Source organism: Caretta caretta, chromosome 1 (genome assembly GCF_965140235.1).
Source record: "Caretta caretta isolate rCarCar2 chromosome 1, rCarCar1.hap1, whole genome shotgun sequence".
NCBI lineage: Eukaryota > Metazoa > Chordata > Testudines > Cheloniidae > Caretta > Caretta caretta.
Window position 1 is genome coordinate 206,328,504 of NC_134206.1, and position 18,939 is coordinate 206,347,442.

General features: G+C 45.4%; 1 protein-coding gene across 5 annotated transcripts in view; it reads right to left on the reverse strand.

Annotated features, from left to right (window-relative positions):
- CD58 (CD58 molecule) overlaps positions 1-18,374 on the reverse strand; it is a 47,150-nt gene extending 28,776 nt beyond the window's left edge. For 2 of the 5 annotated variants that reach the window (XR_012664794.1, XM_075119014.1), the window contains exons 1-2: positions 18,204-18,373; positions 9,529-9,840 (exon numbers count right to left, since the gene is read on the reverse strand). Coding sequence is in view for 2 of the 5 variants with exons in the window: in XM_075119014.1 (XP_074975115.1) it covers positions 9,529-9,840; positions 18,204-18,276 (385 nt within the window). In the remaining 3 variants the exon portion in view is untranslated. Of the gene's footprint in view, positions 1-9,528; positions 9,841-18,203 lie in introns of all 5 variants that reach the window. The other 3 variants (XR_012664795.1, XR_012664793.1, XM_075119012.1) reach the window with 3 other exon arrangements.
- Between the last annotated feature and the right edge of the window lie 565 nt (positions 18,375-18,939).

Here is an 18,939-nt window from a genome sequence, read left to right on the forward strand (position 1 = left end):
ATGCTAATGATCGAATACTATTTTTATAAGCATTTTTTTTTTTAAATCCTGGAGTAGCACCATCAGAACAAAACACAAAATGTGGCACCCACCATTTTAAGCATGTAGTTGAGAACGGCAGGTACAAAAGTGTGTGGGTGCTGTTCTGCCGCTCTCTGGTGACTGAGTCCACAAAAAGAATAAGGGATCGACTGCTACTAGCATCTAGAAAAGCTTCTCTTTATTTCAAGCAGACTTGATGAACCAAGCTCTTCAGGTGCATGTGTGTATGATTTATTTATTAAATCAGGCCAATTTCTGTCTCAGTCACATAACTGGAAATTCAGAGCAATTCCAGTCACTTCTACTTAGTTGCTACAGATTTTCACCTGTGTCTCTGAGATACAAACTGGCTTAGTTTGTCTCTTGCCCACAGCATAAGGGTTCACTACAACAGCAAAGGTGTGATCACCACCAATCTAAGTCACAACGGTGGCACTGAAAAAAGCAGGTTGTGTATGTGAGTGCAAATACCCACTAGTAGATGCCTCAGGGAAGTGATCTTGAATACAGTCAGAGCCAAAATCACTCAGGACTTTAAAAATAACCCACCAAAAAATAAACAAACAAACAAACCACCAATGGCCGTTCCATCACTTTCCAGACAGCTACCATAAAGAAAGCAGGGTGGAGCACTTTATGACCAGTGGTGCTCAAAACACTGCCTGTTGCAAGGATGTCCTAGCTGCAGACTGCACAAATGGAGTAAGTGAGAAATCAGCTATCACAGAAACAGATTTCTTGGCAAGTTGAACACAAGAGGAAGTGCTTTCACTTTTGGTCACACCTTTCCCCAGCACCAGTGACAGGGTGTCTCAGTCAAGACTGCCTGATTATGAAACTTGACACACCTGATACAAAGGTCGTAAGTAACTTTTCTGGGCCCAGCAGCCAGCAACTTGAAACAGATTATTTTTTACAACAAAAATTATGACAGAGCTATAGATAAGAGACAGATGGGAAAACGAGAAATGTAAAGCTTATGGGTCAAATTCAGAGATGCTGTAGAAAGTGGTACAAGTTACACACCAGGAAATGGGTGAAAGGAGGGCTAAAAGGGTGTATGTAATTTACGAGCTTGTGGAAGGAGTGGACATGACATAAGTTAAAGTGTGTGGTGAGGGAGAGGGGTTACATTTACATACACTTTCTGATACCCTCCTGTTAGTTGTTTTTCCTGCTGTATTTGTCTTCCAGCCCGAGTCTGCAAGGTATACTACTTTAGACTCCCCCAGGCTCAGTTACACTCTATATCTTACACCACATAGCCTCTGAATTTGTCCCACTGAGCCCTGGTCTACACTGGGGGGGGATCAATCTAAGTTACGCAACTTCAGCTATGTGAACAAAGTAGCTGAAGTCGAGGTACTTAGATCGACTTAACGGTGGTGTCTCCACCATGGTGAGTCGACTGCTGCCGCTCCCCTGTCAACTCTGCCTGTGCCTCTCGCGGCGCTGGAGTACAGGAGTCGATGGGAGAGCGCTTGGGGATTGATTTATCACATCTAGACTAGACGGGTAGTGTAGACATACCCTGAATCTTCTTATGTTATCCCCTGTGTTAACATAGGAGTACCTCTCCCTCTGAATCAGAAGCAACTGCCATGGCTACATAAGCCAGCAGGGTTCATGAGGGCTGCTTTTCGGTTGGTCCTTAATCTTACTTAACTGTATCACAAATCTAGATCGCATGCCCTGATTCTCATGGGTGACTTTAATTTTCCTGATATCTGCTGGGAGAGCAATACAGCGGTGCATAGACAATCCAGGAAGTTTTTGGAAAGCGTAGGGGACAATTTCCTGGCGCAAGTGCTAGAGGAGCCAACTAGGGGGGGCGCTTTTCTTGACCTGCTGCTCACAAACCGGGTAGAATTAGTGGGGGAAGCAAAAGTGGATGGGAATCTGGGAGGCAGTGACCATGAGTTGGTTGAGTTCAGGATCCTGACGCAGTGAAGAAAGGTAAGCAGCAGGATACGGACCCTGGACTTCAGGAACGCAGACTTCGACTCCCTCAGGGAACGGATGGCCAGGATCCCCTGGGGGACTAACTTGAAGGGGAAAGGAGTCCAGGAGAGCTGGCTGTATTTCAAGGAATCCCTGTTGAGGTTACAGGGACAAACCATCCTGATGAGTCGAAAGAATAGTAAATATGGCAGGCGACCAGCTTGGCTTAACGGTGAAATCCTAGCGGATCTTAAACATAAAAAAGAAGCTTACAAGAAGTGTAAGGTTGGACATATGACCAGGGAAGAGTATAAAAATATTGCTCGGGCATGTAGGAATGAAATCAGGAGGGCCAAATCTCACCTGGAGCTGCAGCTAGCGAGAGATGTCAAGAGTAACAAGAAGAGTTTCTTCAGGTATGTTGGCAACAAGAAGAAAGCCAAGGAAAGTGTGGGCCCCTTACTGAATGAGGGAGGCAACCTAGTGACAGCGGATGTGGAAAAAGCTAATGTACTCAATGCTTTTTTTGCCTCTGTCTTCACTAACAAGGTCAGCGCCCAGGCTGCTGCGCTGGGCATCACAAAATGGGGAAGAGATGGCCAGCCCTCTGTGGAGATAGAGGTGGTTAGGGACTATTTAGAAAAGCTGGACGTGCACAAGTCCATGGGGCTGGACGAGTTGCATCCGAGAGCGCTAAAGGAATTGGCGGCTGTGATTGCAGAGCCATTGGCCATTATCTTTGAAAACTCGTGGCGAACCGGGGAAGTCCCGGATGACTGGAAAAAGGCTAATGTAGTGCCAATCTTTAAAAAAGGGAAGAAGGAGGATCCTGGGAACTACAGGCCAGTCAGCCTCACTTCAGTCCCTGGAAAAATCATGGAGCAGGTCCTCAAAGAATCAATCCTGAAGCACTTGCATGAGAGGAAGGAGATCAGGAACAGCCAGCATGGATTCACCAAGGGAAGGTCATGCCTGACTAATCTAATCGCCTTTTATGATGAGATTACTCGTTCTGTGGATGAAGGGAAAGCAGTGGATGTATTGTTTCTTGACTTTAGCAAAGCTTTTGACGCGGTCCCCCACAGTATTCTTGTCAGCAAGTTAAGGAAGTATGGGCTGGATGAATGCACTATAAGGTGGGTAGAAAGCTGGCTAGATTGTCGGGCTCAACGGGTAGTGATCAATGGCTCCATGTCTAGTTGGCAGCCGGTATCAAGTGGAGTGCCCCAAGGGTCGGTCCTGGGGCCGGTTTTGTTCAATATCTTCATAAATGATCTGGAGGATGGTGTGGATTGCACTCTCAGCAAATTTGCGGATGATACTAAACTGGGAGGAGTGGTAGATACGCTGGAGGGGAGGGATAGGATACAGAAGGACCTAGACAAATTGGAGGATTGGGCCAAAAGAAATCTGATGAGGTTCAATAAGGATAAGTGCAGGGTCCTGCACTTAGGACGGAAGAACCCAATGCACAGCTACAGACTAGGGACCGAATGGCTAGGCAGCAGTTCTGCGGAAAAGGACCTAGGGGTGACAGTGGACGAGAAGCTGGATATGAGTCAGCAGTGTGCCCTTGTTGCCAAGAAGGCCAATGGCATTTTGGGATGTATAAGTAGGGGCATAGCGAGCAGATCGAGGGACGTGATCGTTCCCCTCTATTCGACATTGGTGAGGCCTCATCTGGAGTACTGTGTCCAGTTTTGGGCCCCACACTTCAAGAAGGATGTGGATAAATTGGAGAGAGTCCAGCGAAGGGCAACAAAAATGATTAGGGGTCTAGAACACATGACTTATGAGGAGAGGCTGAGGGAGCTGGGATTGTTTAGCCTGCAGAAGAGAAGAATGAGGGGGGATTTGATAGCTGCTTTCAACTACCTGAAAGGGGGTTCCAAAGAGGATGGCTCTAGACTGTTCTCAATGGTAGCAGATGACAGAACGAGGAGTAATGGTCTCAAGTTGCAGTGGGGGAGGTTTAGATTGGATATTAGGAAAAACTTTTTCACTAAGAGGGTGGTGAAACACTGGAATGCGTTACCTAGGGAGGTGGTAGAATCTCCTTCCTTAGAGGTTTTTAAGGTCAGGCTTGACAGAGCCCTGGCTGGGATGATTTAACTGGGAATTGGTCCTGCTTCGAGCAGGGGGTTGGACTAGATGACCTTCAGGGGTCCCTTCCAACCCTGATATTCTATGATTCTATGAAATACCAGTGAAATATTAGTTTTTGTTCAGAAAATGCCATGCCTTGTATATGGCCCACGCTTACTAGCTGAACAGCTGAACTAACCACCTTGCAACTAAATAACGAACAAAAGGTGAGGAGCTTGTTTTCTTCAAAGTGAATTTCGTTCCCTAGACCCATCACTGTACTTCATTACAACATAAAGACATGAATCTGCTGGAGATAATAGAGTGACACTTTCACCTTTTCCATGAGTTTGGATTCTTAAAGTGTTTTTGCTACTGATAAGTTTTCTTGATTTTTTTCTTCTCCATTTTTAAGCTTTTCAGACTTCCGTTGTCATATTACAAGACAATGGGTGACTAATTTAGGAACAAATTACCAAGGGGAGTGGTGGACCGTGTGTCTTTGATATCTTCAGATCAAGACTGGATGCCTTTCAGGGAGCTATGCTTTAGTCAAACACAAGTTATTGGGTTCAATACAGGGGTAACTGGGTGAAATTCTCTGGCCTGTGACATAAGGAGGTCAGACTAGAGATCTAATGGTCCCTGTTGGTCTTAAACCTCCTTACGCTACAAATAATACTTTGTGTGGATCCTTCATCTTCATGGAGATTTACAAACATCAATTCTCAAAACCACTCTCTGAGATAGGTGTTAAACTCCTTTTTACACAGGGGAAAACTGAAGAACAGAGAGATTAAAGGTTAAATTTCCAAAAGAGGCCTTGAATTTGTTTGTCTCCATTTTCCAATGTCCATTTCTAGACTCCTTGGGCTTGATTTTCAGCAGTGCTGAGCACTTACAGCTCCTGATGAAGTCAATGGGAGCTGTGGTTCCTTAGGACCTCTAAAAGTCAGACCCAAGAAGTCTAGAAATAGGCACCCAAAAATTAAGGCACATAAAATGAGATGCTGTTTTTGGAAACTTGGGCCTCAGTGACTTGTCGAGATGGCACAGTGAGTTAATGGCAAAGCTGGAAATTGAATCTCTTGAGTTCTGACTCCCAGTCTGCTACTTTGATTAGCACACCCTCCCTTCTTCAGATATTTGAGCAATTCTCTTTCGCTTGACAAACCAGTAATATTGTTGCCCCTCTATTTCTTATCGAATCACAGAAATATAGGGCTGGAAGGGACTTCAAGAAATCATCAAGTCCAGTTTCCAGCTCTGAGGCAGGACCAAGTAAACCTAGACTCTCTCTGACAGGTGTTGGCCCAACCTGTTCTGTAAAATCTCCAGTGATGGGGATTCCACAACCTCCCTTGGAAGCCTATTCCAAATCTTATCCACCCTTATAATTACAAAGTTTTTCCTAATATCTAACCTAAATCTCCCTTGCTGCAGATTAAGGCCACTGCTTCTTGTCCCATCTTGAGCAGACATGGAAAACAATTGAACATCATCCTCTTTATAACAGCCCTTAACATATTTGATGACTTATCAGGGCTCCCCTCAGTCTTTTCTTAAAACTAAGCATACAGTCATTTTAATCTTTCTTCATAGATCAGGTTTTCTAAACCTTTTATAATTTTTGTTGCTATCCTGTGGACTCCCTCCAATTTGTCCACGTCTTTCCAGAAGTGTGGACCTTCATGAGAGAACCTTCCCTCTTATCCCATGACAGCTCAGTTTGCTTAAAAGCCTTTGGTGAGGGACCTTCTCAAAGGCTTTCTGAAAATCCAAGTACACTATATTGACTGGATCACTCTTGTCCATCAGCTTGCTGACACCCTCAGAGAATTCCAGTAGATTGGTGAGGCATGATTCCCCTTTACAAAAGCCATGTTGACTCTTCCCCAACATATCGTGTTCATTTGTGTGACTGATAATTTTGTTCTTTACTATAGTTTCAACCAATTTGCCTGGTTCTGAAGTTAAGCTTACTGGCCTGTAATTGCCATGATTACCTCTGGAGCCTTTTTTAAAAATAACCATTACATTAGCTTCCCTCTAGTCATCTGGTACAGAGAATGATTTAAGCAATAGGTTACATACTACAGTTAGTAGTTCTGCAATTTCATATTTGAATTCCTTCAGAACTCTTGGGTGATGTGATGGGCGTCTGCCCTACACTGGGCAGGAAAGGGTTAATAGAGATGTAGAGAGGCTGCGTGAAAAGCAGCTAATAGGAGAAGGGCTGTGAGGAGCGGCCAATCAGGGCCCAGCAGCCCCATATAAGAAGAGCTTCAGGGCAGAGCAGAATCAGTAGCTGCTTGGAGCTCAAGGAGGGAAAATTGTCCCTGGAGTAGGCTGCAACCCTGTAGCACCTTGGACCAGAGTAATGCAGGCAGGAATCTGGGGAGAAGAGAAGGAACTCCAGATGGGCTGCTGCAACTGAGGCGGGTGCTGTGGCTGCAGGGAAATGGCTCAGGGAAATGCAGCAATAGCAGATTCAAAGGGGTGTAGCAGGAGGCTGCAATTGACAGGGTCACTGGACTGGCATCTGGAGTAGTGGTTGGGTATGGGTGCCCCCCACTTGCCACTGGGGAAGTGGCAGGATAAGTGACTGCAGTTGCCACTGGGGAAGTGGCTAGACTACTGAGGAGCTGAACCTCCCCTAGAAGGGGGGAACATGGATAGTGACACGGCCGGAGGGCCGAGCCACGAAGAGGAGGCTGCGGTTCCTGATGCTGCAAGGGGGTTGCAGGAGGACTGCGGAGAAGGAGTGACGGGGTGCAGGACAATGGACAGGGGCGTCGATCTCAAACTAATCTCCAGAGAAACCTGGAGGAAGTGCCAGTCCGGTGGTAAGTGATGCATTCCATGACAGGTGAACACCATCTGATTCTGGTAACTTACTATGGTTTAATTTATCAATTTGTTCCAAAACCACCTCTTTTGACACCTCAGTCTGGAACAGTTCCTCAGATTTGACACCTTAAAAGAATGGCTCGTGTGGGAATCTCCCTCTCATCCTCTGCAGTGAATACTGAGGCAAAGAATTCATTTAGCTTCTCTGCAGTGTCCTTGTCGTCTTTGAATGCTCCTTTAGCACCTCGATCCTCCAGTGGCTCCACTGACTATTTGGCAGGCTTCCTGCTTCCGAGGTACTTAAATTTTTTGTTCTTAGTTTGTGTCTTTAGCAAGGTGCTCTTAATTCTTTCTACACTGCCTTATTATTCTTTTACATTTGACTTGCCAGAGTTTATTAATACTTTCTATTTTCCTCACTAGGATTTTAATTCCAATTCTTAAAGAATGCCTTTTAGCCTCTAACTGCCTCTTTTACTGTTTAACCATAGTGGCATTTTTTGGTCCTCTTACAATTTTTTTTTATTTGGGGTATACATTTAGTTTGAATCTCTTTAAGGGTGTTTTTAAATAGTCTCCATGTTTGCAGGCATTTCACGCCTTGTGATTTTTCCTTTTTAATTTCCTTCTAACTAGCTTCCTCATTTTTGTGTAGTTCTCCTTTTTTAATGCCACTCTGGTGGGTTTCTTTGGCATTTCCCCCCAGAATAGTCCTTATGGCTGATTATGGTCACCTTTTGTTTCAGGATAAGATTTCATTACAGTATTTGCTATAAGGTCTTGCTTCTTGTATGGACTGCAAACTAAATTGTGTAAGGTTCTTTTGTAATCCCTTTAGTAACCATATAATCCTTTCCAAAATGTTATCCTGCCTGAAAGTCTCTGTAAAATTGTTTGTGAGTAAAGGATGTGTGCATGGTTAAGGATGAGTGTGAAAGCCATCACAAATGTCCAGATGGTCAAGAAAAAGTGAAAGACTTGGAAACACAAGGAGACAATCAGAAAACATCCATCGTCTCTGATGCTAAACATGTTAGCACCACTGACGACCTCAGAGGTGAGGCAGGCACCCCCGAAGGCGAGACAACAAATAGGAGATAACGATGGGAAGCCCAACAATAACCATCAAATGATAACAGTGGAAAACCCCAAGATTAACACCATTTAAGGACTAACGATTACAGAATAACACTGCAAAATCCATAGGCTAAAGTGGAAATTTACAAGTATAAAGCTGGGGTGTTTTGCCATAGAACTCTCGGTTCAGTCCTGTAAAGCATCGGATCAGGACCGACAGAGCCCAGCTCCTCACTCGTGCTCAATCTAACTGGCCATTAGATTAACTCAAGCTACGACAGACTGGTAACTATAAAGACCATCTGCAGGACGTGTGTGTGTGTTTTCAATAAACGCAGCGTGTTGCCTTCTCCCCTATAAAAAGATCCCGTGTGCTTTGTATGAGCATAACATACATTCTGCTGGAGAGGTGCTGCAGTTACGCCTTTTGCCCACCAGGGGTTTCTGGGGTGCCAGAGCAGAGAGCAGCCACTCCCGAGCAGGAACAGCCCCAGCTGTGGATAGTGAAGAGAAGAGGCTGCATTCCTCACAGCACCCTGCCCATGGGGCCAGGTCAGGAGGCATGGGATGGGGGGGACAGACAGCGTGGGGCATATGGGGTTACTGAAGGGCCACATGGGGGGAGGAGTGTGGCTGAGTGCAGGTACAGGGAAACATGGGAACAGGAAGGTGCAATGACACATGGGGATGGGGGGCAGATATGTCTCACTGAATGAGAGTGGTTAGGGGTCAGCCAGGGTCTGTATGGGAGAGGCTCCCTAACAATTTCCCCCTTCCCCCACAGAAAACCCATGTTCCATACTTCTCACACTCACACCCAACGACCCTCCAAGTTCATACCCAGGCTCCTTCCCAACAATTACTTCCCTCAACTCCTCTGTCACACCTGACTCCCCCAGGCCTTGCACTGCTTCTGAGGGGTGAGGGAAATAAGTTTATGTATTGTAGTTTAAAATGTATTATTACTCAAAGTTCTGTATTACTATGCCGATGAAGGAATCTATTTGTTAAAACACATTTGAATCTTTTTTGTCTGTATTGTTACAAACATACTTGCAGACAGGTATCTTGAAATAAAATTAACACCACAATTGAAACTGGCGTGACTATATTTTGTTATTTGGACAATTAAAATATGAAGAATTTAATTTTTTGGTGCAGAATTCCCCCAGGAGTTTAAGGACCTACATTAGGAGCAAGAGAAAGATGAACGGAAGTGTATTTCAAGAACCTCTTATTGCCTTTTTGTCCCTTGTTAGGTATAATTCATTTTGTGTCTTATCCTTTCTAATTTTGTCCCTACATGCTTATACTATTCTTTAGTACTCCTCCTTAGCGGTTTGTCAAAGTTTCTTCTTCTTGTAGTATTCTTTTTTGGATTTTTCAGGTCATTAAAGAGCTCCTGCTGGAGCTACATTGGCCTCTTACTATTCTTATCTTTCCTTCACATTGTGATAGTTTAAAGTTAACTACTTTTCACTTTTTAAGGAGACAACAGCTGCAAATTGTTTTTACTGCTTACCCACTACTTACCCAATACTTCAAATACAAATTTTGTATACTGGAGCTGGTTATCGTCAGCAGCTAGAACCTGTGCCTCATACTCTGCAGCATCATGAAGGTTTAACTTTTTGATGGTCAAATTGCCAGAAGATGTGTCAAGCTGTCCTCTCTCTCCAAAGCTAGAAAAATACGTAGGCAACCCACCACTTTCCCATTCAGCCACTTTATTTTTTCTTTTCATCCAGGTAATTTCGTATATAGCACCCTTAAATTTTGGTGAAAAAGTAAACTCTTCTCCCACAATCGCAAACACAGACTCTTGATCTTGAGACCGGGTGCATACTATGCCAAAAAAGAAAATACATTTAATTAGTCCCCAGTTATCTAAACTATTGTTTGAGTCATTCTGTATCTATTATATATAATATTACACACAAAAACTATGGTAAAAGAACATTAAGACTGCAAAGTCAAGCACATAAAAGTTAGGAAGTCCTCAAATTAAGGTTGCCCAGGTATGACTTGTAATTTTTTTTTTCCAAAGGCTTATAACTTGTCCAAATTCAATCTGATTTTCACAAGGATGTAAAAGGCACATCCTTGACACAAAGGCCCCCTCTTCCTTGCCAAATTTCAAGTCTCTGCTCCAAAAGCATGGGGCACCAGCACTGTTCAAAGAAAAGGTCACCAGAATTTAATATGGGCAAAACAATGTATCGTCCCCCCCAACACTAGCCTCGTTCTCAGAAACATCTGAACCATTTTGGCTAAAATCTTCCAAAAATTTTCAGCCTGAAGTAGACACTTTTCAGATCAGAAACACACTTTAAATAATTGCACAGGTTTATAAGATTTGGGGCTTTTTCCAACAGAAGAAATACATTGGTGCTGCAGGAAAGCATCAAACACACTGATATCACAGATCTTATGATTAAATATAGTGATGTCTCATAAATGATCAGTACGAGGTAATGTGGGGGTGGTCATTCACATCCAGCCCTCCCCCAATTGCATTCAGGACAGCAAAAATATCCTTGCTGTGTACTTTACATTTTGTCTGTCAATAACTCTGGGGAAGTGTTGAGCTTCACTGCCTTTTGTTGATAGAAATTCTAGACATATTTGGCATTTCTTAATCAGAGTGGGATGAAAATACTGAATGTGACAAAATTATTCCTGGCTGCTTGATACCAGCATTTCCAGGATGGCCCCACAAAACTGGAGGCAGAGGGCAACCTTGCATGGTTTCTTTTAGGAACAGGTGAAGGTTTGTTGTGATCATAGCAGCATTGCAGAGGCTGACAAACTATATACTTCATGCCTTCTATGGCACTGGCTCACTGGCTTTGGTTAGATTTGGTTACTGATAAAATGGTGAATATTTTGTATTCTGGGTTTTTAATTTTTGTTTTTCAAAGAAAAGTATCAGTCACGAGTTCTGTCTGGTTTACCTACTTTAAAGTAAGATTTGGAATTTTGGCAGGTGCTTAAATAACTAGTTTCAGAGTAACAGCCGTGTTAGTCTGTATTCGCAAAAAGAAAAGGAGGACTTGTGGCACCTTAGAGACTAACCAATTTATTTGAGCATGAGCTTTCGTGAGCTACAGCTCACTTCATCAGATGCATACCGTGGAAACTGCAGCAGACTTTATATATACACAGAGAATATGAAACAATACCTCCTCCCACCCCGCTGTCCTGCGTTTCATATTCTCTGTGTATATATAAAGTCTGCTGCAGTTTCCACGGTATGCATCTGATGAAGTGAGCTGTAGCTCACGAAAGCTCATGCTCAAATAAATTGGTTAGTCTCTAAGGTGCCACAAGTCCTCCTTTTCTTGTTTCTTAAATAACTAGTAATATTTCTCATGAAATATCGGATAGGTGACATTTTCCTCCCTCTGCCTGGAGAGAGAACTCCTAAGGATAAGGAATATATATCAGGTGCCTCTCAGCCTTTAACACTAATCAAACAGAAACCTATCTGTACTGAAAATTACCCATTTGAATATCTTTCATCAGATGATAAGAAAAGGGATCATTGCTATCAGAACATTAAGCTAATTTGACCAAAATGGATGTTTTGAAACATGAATTCTGATTCACAGTGTGGTTGAAGCTCTTTGCCACAAAGGCCCTGCTTTGGCCACTTGATATGTCTAACTATATTTTGGTGTGAACAAAGCGAGCCTCCCAGCCTGGGCCGACAGAATCGGGCTATTGGGACTTGTGCTAGTGCCCTAAAACTAGCTGTATAGACAGCGTTTCAAGTGTGGCTTGGGATCTGAAGCCCACTCCCCTCCCTAGACTCTAGGGCCCAAGCTCCAGCCTGAGCCACAGCTTAAAAGAGCTGTAGCTACAGGCATGAGCTGGGGCTAGCCTGAGTCTGTCAACCTGTCTGCGAGGCTTGCTCCTGCTCACTCCAAAATGCAGTGTAGCTACTGCACGATAGCAACTCCCCTCTCAAGTGGCCAAAGCGAGGCTTTTGTGGCAAAGAGCTGTGAACCGCGGGGGCCAAAGAGCTGTTTGTGCAGCTCACAGAAGAATTTGGCGCATAGCAACTTACTCCAGAAAGGCTGGGTTAGTTTGACAATAGACATATTAACCAAATTAGGTTTTTTTCCCTCTCTTGTCATCCAGCAAAGGGGAAAAAAGGATTTTTTATCTATAAAGAAAGGCTGTAAAGGTGTTTGTTTAGGGGTTTTTGCCTACATTTTTTACATTAGAAATTCAGGTCTTGTCTACCCTGTTTATCCTGGACAACTCAATGGAGAATTGATGGTTATATAGGATGACTTCGTCATAGATATGAAGCAATGAAACCCGAATAATTGAGAGGGAAAGGAATTTTCATTCAGACTGTTTAAAACTCTTTGGTTTTGTTAACACCTATTTAATTCAGTTAGAAGAAAATATCTGTTTAATAAAGAGTCAATTTTCCTGCCCCTACAGTTAAAAATGGAAACAACTCCCAATAGAGCTGAGTCACTCAGGGAAACATCCAACAAAATCAAAGACCAGATGTTCCTCATATTTGTAAGGTAAAAGCAAGCGAAATTAAAAAAAAAAAAAAACTGGATGTTTTGTTTAAAAAATTATCAGGTTTTCCTTACCTATCATGAAAAAACAAAAGGAGGGCAGAAGACAAATTTTTTTTTCAGGTCCCCTTTAAATTGAGGGGAAAGAAAGTGTGTTTGCTCTACCAGGAGAGATGCCCACCACTATCCTTCTGTCCACTTATCAACACAGAATAAAGTACCTCTCTATTTCATACAGGCTGCATCGATTTTAAGAACATTCACATCTCCTCTTCTCCAAACTGAAGGAGAAACAAAAGAAAACCCTCCCTCCCGCAACCTAAGTACTGAGGAAATATAGCAAAAGTCAAATGAGTTTAGGAAAAGAGTAAGATTTTTAAATGTCAGGTAAAAGACAGGTAAAATAGTCCAGGAACAATAAAAAAGAGAGTTTCCTAACTCTTGAGAGCGCATCCACCAGCCAATGTGTCCACATGTCACAGTGTGAGTGTGTGGAAACATTACTTCTTCAACATATCTATTTACATATTTATTTATCTACAACATATCTCCTCTGTGATCTTGGCATGAAACTCTGGCCCTGCTGAAGTCAATGGGAGACTTCAATAAAGCCAGGATTTCACTCTTGGTATAATCATTTGAGCCCTGATCCTGCAACTTGTTTCACATGGACAGACTCTTGCACCCATGCAGAGTAAAATGTATTCAGTGGGGTTCTGAGAGCGTGCGAAGCTCTGTAGATGAACAAGTGGCAGGAACAGAGCTTTATTTGCTCTAGAAATGCCAGTGTGCCTCTACTGTGTACACTTGGCATTTCTAGAGCATTATCACCTTGCCACTTTCATCATCAGTGCCATTTTGGACAAACACTGGCAAGGGCAGGGGACAAAAATAGACAGACTCAGGAAGACAAAGCAGATATAGTATGGCTTTAAATTCCTTTAAAGGAGGAGGCACTTAGATACTATGGTGTGGGGGGCCATAGAGGTGGCAGCTGGTGAGCTGCGATTGCAGTTCGTGATTAGCTAAGAATTGTGCCCACCCTACTATTTTTGTTACCCTGTTGCCCGCCACCCTGATCCCCTTATTTGCCTCATCCACCTGTTATGTGCTCTTTTAAAATGTAAGCTCTCTGGGGCACAGAATGGCCTTTGCTATATGTTTCTTCAGGGTCTAGCACAATGGGGCCCTGACCTGGTTGGCATGTAGGTGCCACCGCAATTTATTTTAATTAATATTTACTTATTCAGATAATTTGCTATCTTTCAAAGTGAATAACTGAAACCAATATGATACTGCAATATAATTTATGATACTGACACACATCCAGATCTACATCATTGCCCAAAAAAACTGCTGAAAATCAAGCAGACACCAAGATCCTGACCCTGCAATTAGAGAGCCGGGGGAATGTAAGGGATGGTTACATCTCAAGGGATGGTTTGAAACAGTTAGCAACAGAGCACAGACAACATCATAACAAAAAGTAACTTTGTTCTTATATCCCGTTTTATATACTCAGCAAACTCCCAATTAAACAGAAAAAGTCACAAGCAAGTCTCCTATGTGAAAATAATTAAATTAATACAAATCATGAATCAGAATTCATGTTTCAAAACATCCATTTTGGTCAAATTAGCTTAATGTTCTGATAGCAATGATCCTTTTTCTTATCATCTGATGAATGATTTTCAAATGGGTAATTTTCAGTACAGATAGGTTTCTACTTGATTAGTGTTAAAGGCTGAGAGGCACCTGATATATATTCCTTATCCTTAGGAGTTCTCTCTCCAGGCAGAGGGAGGAAAAAGTCACCTATCTGATATTTCATGAGAAATATTACTAGTTATTTAAGCACCTGCCAAAATTCCAAATCTTACTTTAAAGTAGGTAAACCAGACAGAACTCATGACTGATAATTTTTGTTTTTTAAAGAAAAGTAAAAACCCAGAATACAAAACATTCACCATTTTATCAGTAACCAAATATAACCAAAGCCAATGAGCCAGTGCCATAGAAGGCAAGAAGTATAGTTTGCCAGCCTCTGCAATGCTACTATGATCACAACAAATTTTCACCTGTTCCTAAAAGAAACCATGCAAGGTTGCCATCTGCCTCCAATTTTGTGGGGCCATCCTGGAAATGCTGGTATCAAGCAGCCAGGAATAATTTTGTCACATTCAGTATTTTCATCCCACTCTGATTAAGAAATGCCAAATATGTCTAGAATTTCTATCAACAAAAGGCAGTGAAGCTCAACACTTCCCCAGAGTTATTGACAGACAAAATGTAAAGTACACAACAAGTTTCAGAGCAGAGCCATGTTAGTCTGTATTCACAAAAAGAAAAGGAGTACTTGTGGCACCTTAGAGACTAAGCAATTTATTTGAGCATGAGCTTTGGTGAGCTACAGCTCACTTCATCGGATGCATAAAAGTGGAAAATGCAGTGAGGATGTTTTTATACATACAGACCATGAAAAAATGGGTGTTTATCACTTCAAAAGGTTTTCTCTCCTCCCACCCCACTCTCCTGCTGGTAATAGCTTATCTAAAGTGATCACTCTCCTTACAATGTGTATGATAATCAAGGTGGGCCATTTCCAGCACAAGGGGAAATAGGTTACCTTGCATAATGACTTAGCCACTCCCAGTCTCTATTCAAGCCTAAGTTAATTGTATCCAATTTGCAAACAACAAGGATATTTTTAATGTCCCGAACGCAATTGGGGGAGGGCTGGATGTGAATGAACACCACCACATTACCTCATACTGATCATTTATGAGACATCACTATATTTAATCATAAGATCTGTGATATCACCACGTGTTTCTGATGCTTTCCTGCAGCACCAATGTATTTCTTCTGTTGGAAAAAGCCCCAAATCTTATAAACCTGTGCAATTATTTAAAGTGTGTTTCTGATCTGAAAAGTGGCTCTGAAATATTCACATCCTGGGGTCCTGTTGTCTCTCAGGGTAAATCTACACGACAGCAGCACAGCTGCAGTACTGTAGTGTAGATACTCCCTACATCAACGGAAGGGGTTTTCTCATCAATGTAGGTAATATAGAAAGCAGCTTTCCGTTAATCTAGCCGTGTCTTCACTAGGAGTTAGGTCAACCTAGCTCAGAGGTGGGCAAACTACGGCCCACGGGACCATCCTGCCCGGCCCCTGAGCTCCTGGCCTGGGAGGCTGTCCCCCCTCCCCAGCGCAGCGCAATGCTCTGGACGGCCAGGCAGCAGAGCCTGGCCTGACCCAGTGCTCTATGCTGTGCGGCGCGGCTGCCTGTCCTGGTGCAGCCACACTGCCAGGCACCGGTCCTCCAGGCAGTGCAGTAAGGGGACAGGGAGCAAGAGGGGGGTTGGATAGAGGGCAGGGCAGTTGGGGGGGGGGGTGGTCAGGGGCATGGATAGGGGTCAGGGTGGTCAGAGGGCAGGGAGTGGGGGTTGAATGGGAAAAGGGGTCCCAGGGGGGTAGTGAGGAAGGAGAGGAGGGGTTGGATGGGGCAGCAGGGAGTGATCAGGGGACACGGAGCGAGGGGGTGGATGGGGCAGGGGTCCTGGGGGGGGCAGTCAGGGAGGAGAGGGGGGGTTGAATGGGGTGGTAGGGGGCAGTTAGGGGCAAGGGGTCCAGGGACAGTCAAAGAAAAGGGGTGGTTGGATGGGGCAGGGGTCTCAGGGGGGCAGTTAGGAAGAAGGGGGGGGGTTGGATGGGGCAGCGGGGGGGCAGTTAGGGGTGGGCGGTCAAGGGACCGAGAGAGGGGAGGGAGGTGTATGTATGGGGCAGGAGTCCCCGGGGAGCCGTCAGGAAACAGGGGAGTTTGGATGGGGCAGGAGTCCCAGGGGGGCTGTCAGGGGGCGAGAAGCAGGAGGGTTGGATGAGGGTGGGAGCCAGGCCATGCCCGGCTGTTTGGGGAGGCACAGCCTCCCCTAACCGGTCCTCCATACAATTTCAGAAACCCGATGGGGCCCTCAGGCCAAAAAGTTTGCCTGCCGGTGACCTAACTACTGTGCTCAGAGAGTGAAATTTTTTAGTCTTGAGCAACATAGCTAGGTCCACCTCAGGGCCAGATTTACACCTTACATGCCGCTAGGCACAGCATCTATAGCACCCTGATGCCTACAGCTGATCTTTGTGTTGCACACAGTTTTAGAGAAGTAAGTAGGGTGACCAGATGTCCTGATTTTATAGGGACAGTCCCGATTTTTGGGTCTTTTTCTTATAGGCCCCTATTACTCCCCACCCCGTCCCAATTTTTCACATTTGCTGCCTGGTCACCCAAAAGGTAAGGTACCCCTAGAACGGCATTCCTAGGCATGTGCCTAATGTTCCTAATTGGCAATCCAGCCCTGGTCAACCTACATTTTATGTGTAGACCAGGCCTCAGTGATTCCAGATTAAATGTGCTCAGTTTACAGGTCAAATTATTATTATTTTTCTGATGGTCAGCCCTGCAAAACCCCAGATGGATTCTTTCTGCCACATGCATCATCACCAGCACTAAAAATTCTCTGAGCCAAGATAGGCCCTTAACAATATCTGTGTAATTCCATTTTCCTCAGTGGGTTTACAGAGGTGTAAATGATAGAAACCTAGGCTGCGATAGTCAATCAGCAGACAATGGGCCAAATCCAGACCACCAGATGCTTTTGAACAGACCCTGAAATCCTATTATTACTACTTTCTCTGGAGTCTGGACCTTGACTATACCTTGGCCAAGAAACTTGGACCCTGACAGAAAATAATTGACTACCCTGACCTAGGCCTTCATTCTGCAAATGACTCCATGTGGACACACACCCACACTGAGACCCAGGGACGTTTTGCCTGGGTTTGCCCACGTCAAGGCAATTGCAGGTAGGGTGACCAGACGTCCTGATAAAATCGGGACTGTCCTGATTTTTAGTTCTTTGTCCCGCGTCCCAACCGATGCACGGTCGGGACACCATTTGTCCCAATATTGTAGCTTTGGCCGCTCCAGCAGGTTTTTGGGGTTTTTTTGCTTCCCGCATGTGTCCCGATATTTTGTCCGTTTCATCTGGTCACCCTAATTGGAGGTTTGAGCTCTTAGCAAATAATTCTGTTCCTGAGACACAAAGAGGAACAGACTTCAGCTCACAATTGTGTCACCTCTGTGGGGCTGGCAAGCATCCAGAACCATAAACTTTTTGTGCGTCTGCACCACTGGACCCAGATAAGACACTGGCATGAGCAGGGAGCAGCTAGGAAGAAGCTATTTCCACCCTCCCTTTTTCTGGGCGCGTCCCCGCTGTCCCTGTAATTGCAGGGGGAGCTGGCCCAGACCCTTCACTTTCATTCAGACTGAAAACAACTTTTCCGGGTTGGGAAAAGGCTTTTTATAACAAACAATCCCAGGAAGAACCCTCCGCCCGCCCCCACTAGTCGGGGCCGGCCAGCCCCGCCCCGTGGCTTCCCGGTCTCGCTCCCCCGGGACCCAGCCTCAGCCCTTCCAGTTCCCTCGCACTTCCCGCCCCAGTGAAGCCCAAGCACGGCCCGGACCGCGGGGCAACGCCGCCCCCTCTGCGCAGCGTTGCTGCGGGAGGTGCGGGTCGGGGCCCCGGGACGGCGGGGAGCTTCTCGCACGCGGTCCCGGCGGCGAGGCGGGAAGGGAGGGGAGGGGAGGGAGGCGGCAGCCGCCCTTACCCAGCAGGGCGCTCAGCAGCAGCAGCAGCAGCAGCCGCAGCCCGAGCGCGGAGAGGCGGCCGGCGAGCCCCATGTCGGCTCGCGGGGCCGGCGGGTTCGCTCCACTCTGCTCCGGGGCCGCCGCGCTGCACAAACCCAGGCGGCGCCGCCCCCAGACCGAAACTGAAACTAAATCGTGGTCCGGCCCCTACTGCGCCGCAGCGTCCCTGGCACCGCCTCCAAGCCAGCCCGCCTCCTGTCGGCGCCTGGCTCCCCACCGCCCCCGTCCTCGGCTCCGCCAGCCCCCTCCCGCCAACCCACACCCCCTCCCTTCCCCCATCGCCCTCATCACCCCCCTCTCTCCTGGCCCCGTACACCCCTCCATCCCTCTGCCTCTCCCATAGCCCCCCGTCTCCATCAAGCCCTCTTCCCAGTGGCGGATTAACCCGCGGTCTCTGCAGGAGCCGCCTGGGTAGAGCTGGGGGGCCTCGCTCCTCCTTTCCCCAGCCCCTGCCCCTTGGCCACGCTGGAGCTGGGTAGGGTTGCCAGGTGTCTGGTTTCCAACTGGACACGCTGTCAAAAAAAGAAAAGGAGGACTTGTGGCACCTTAGAAACTAACCAATTTATTTGAGCATAAGCTTTCCATCCGATGCATCCGATGAAGTGAGCTGTAGCTCACGAAAGCTTATGTTCAGATAAACTGGTTAGTCTCTAAGGTGCCACAAGTACTCCTTTTCTTTTTGCGAATACAGACTAA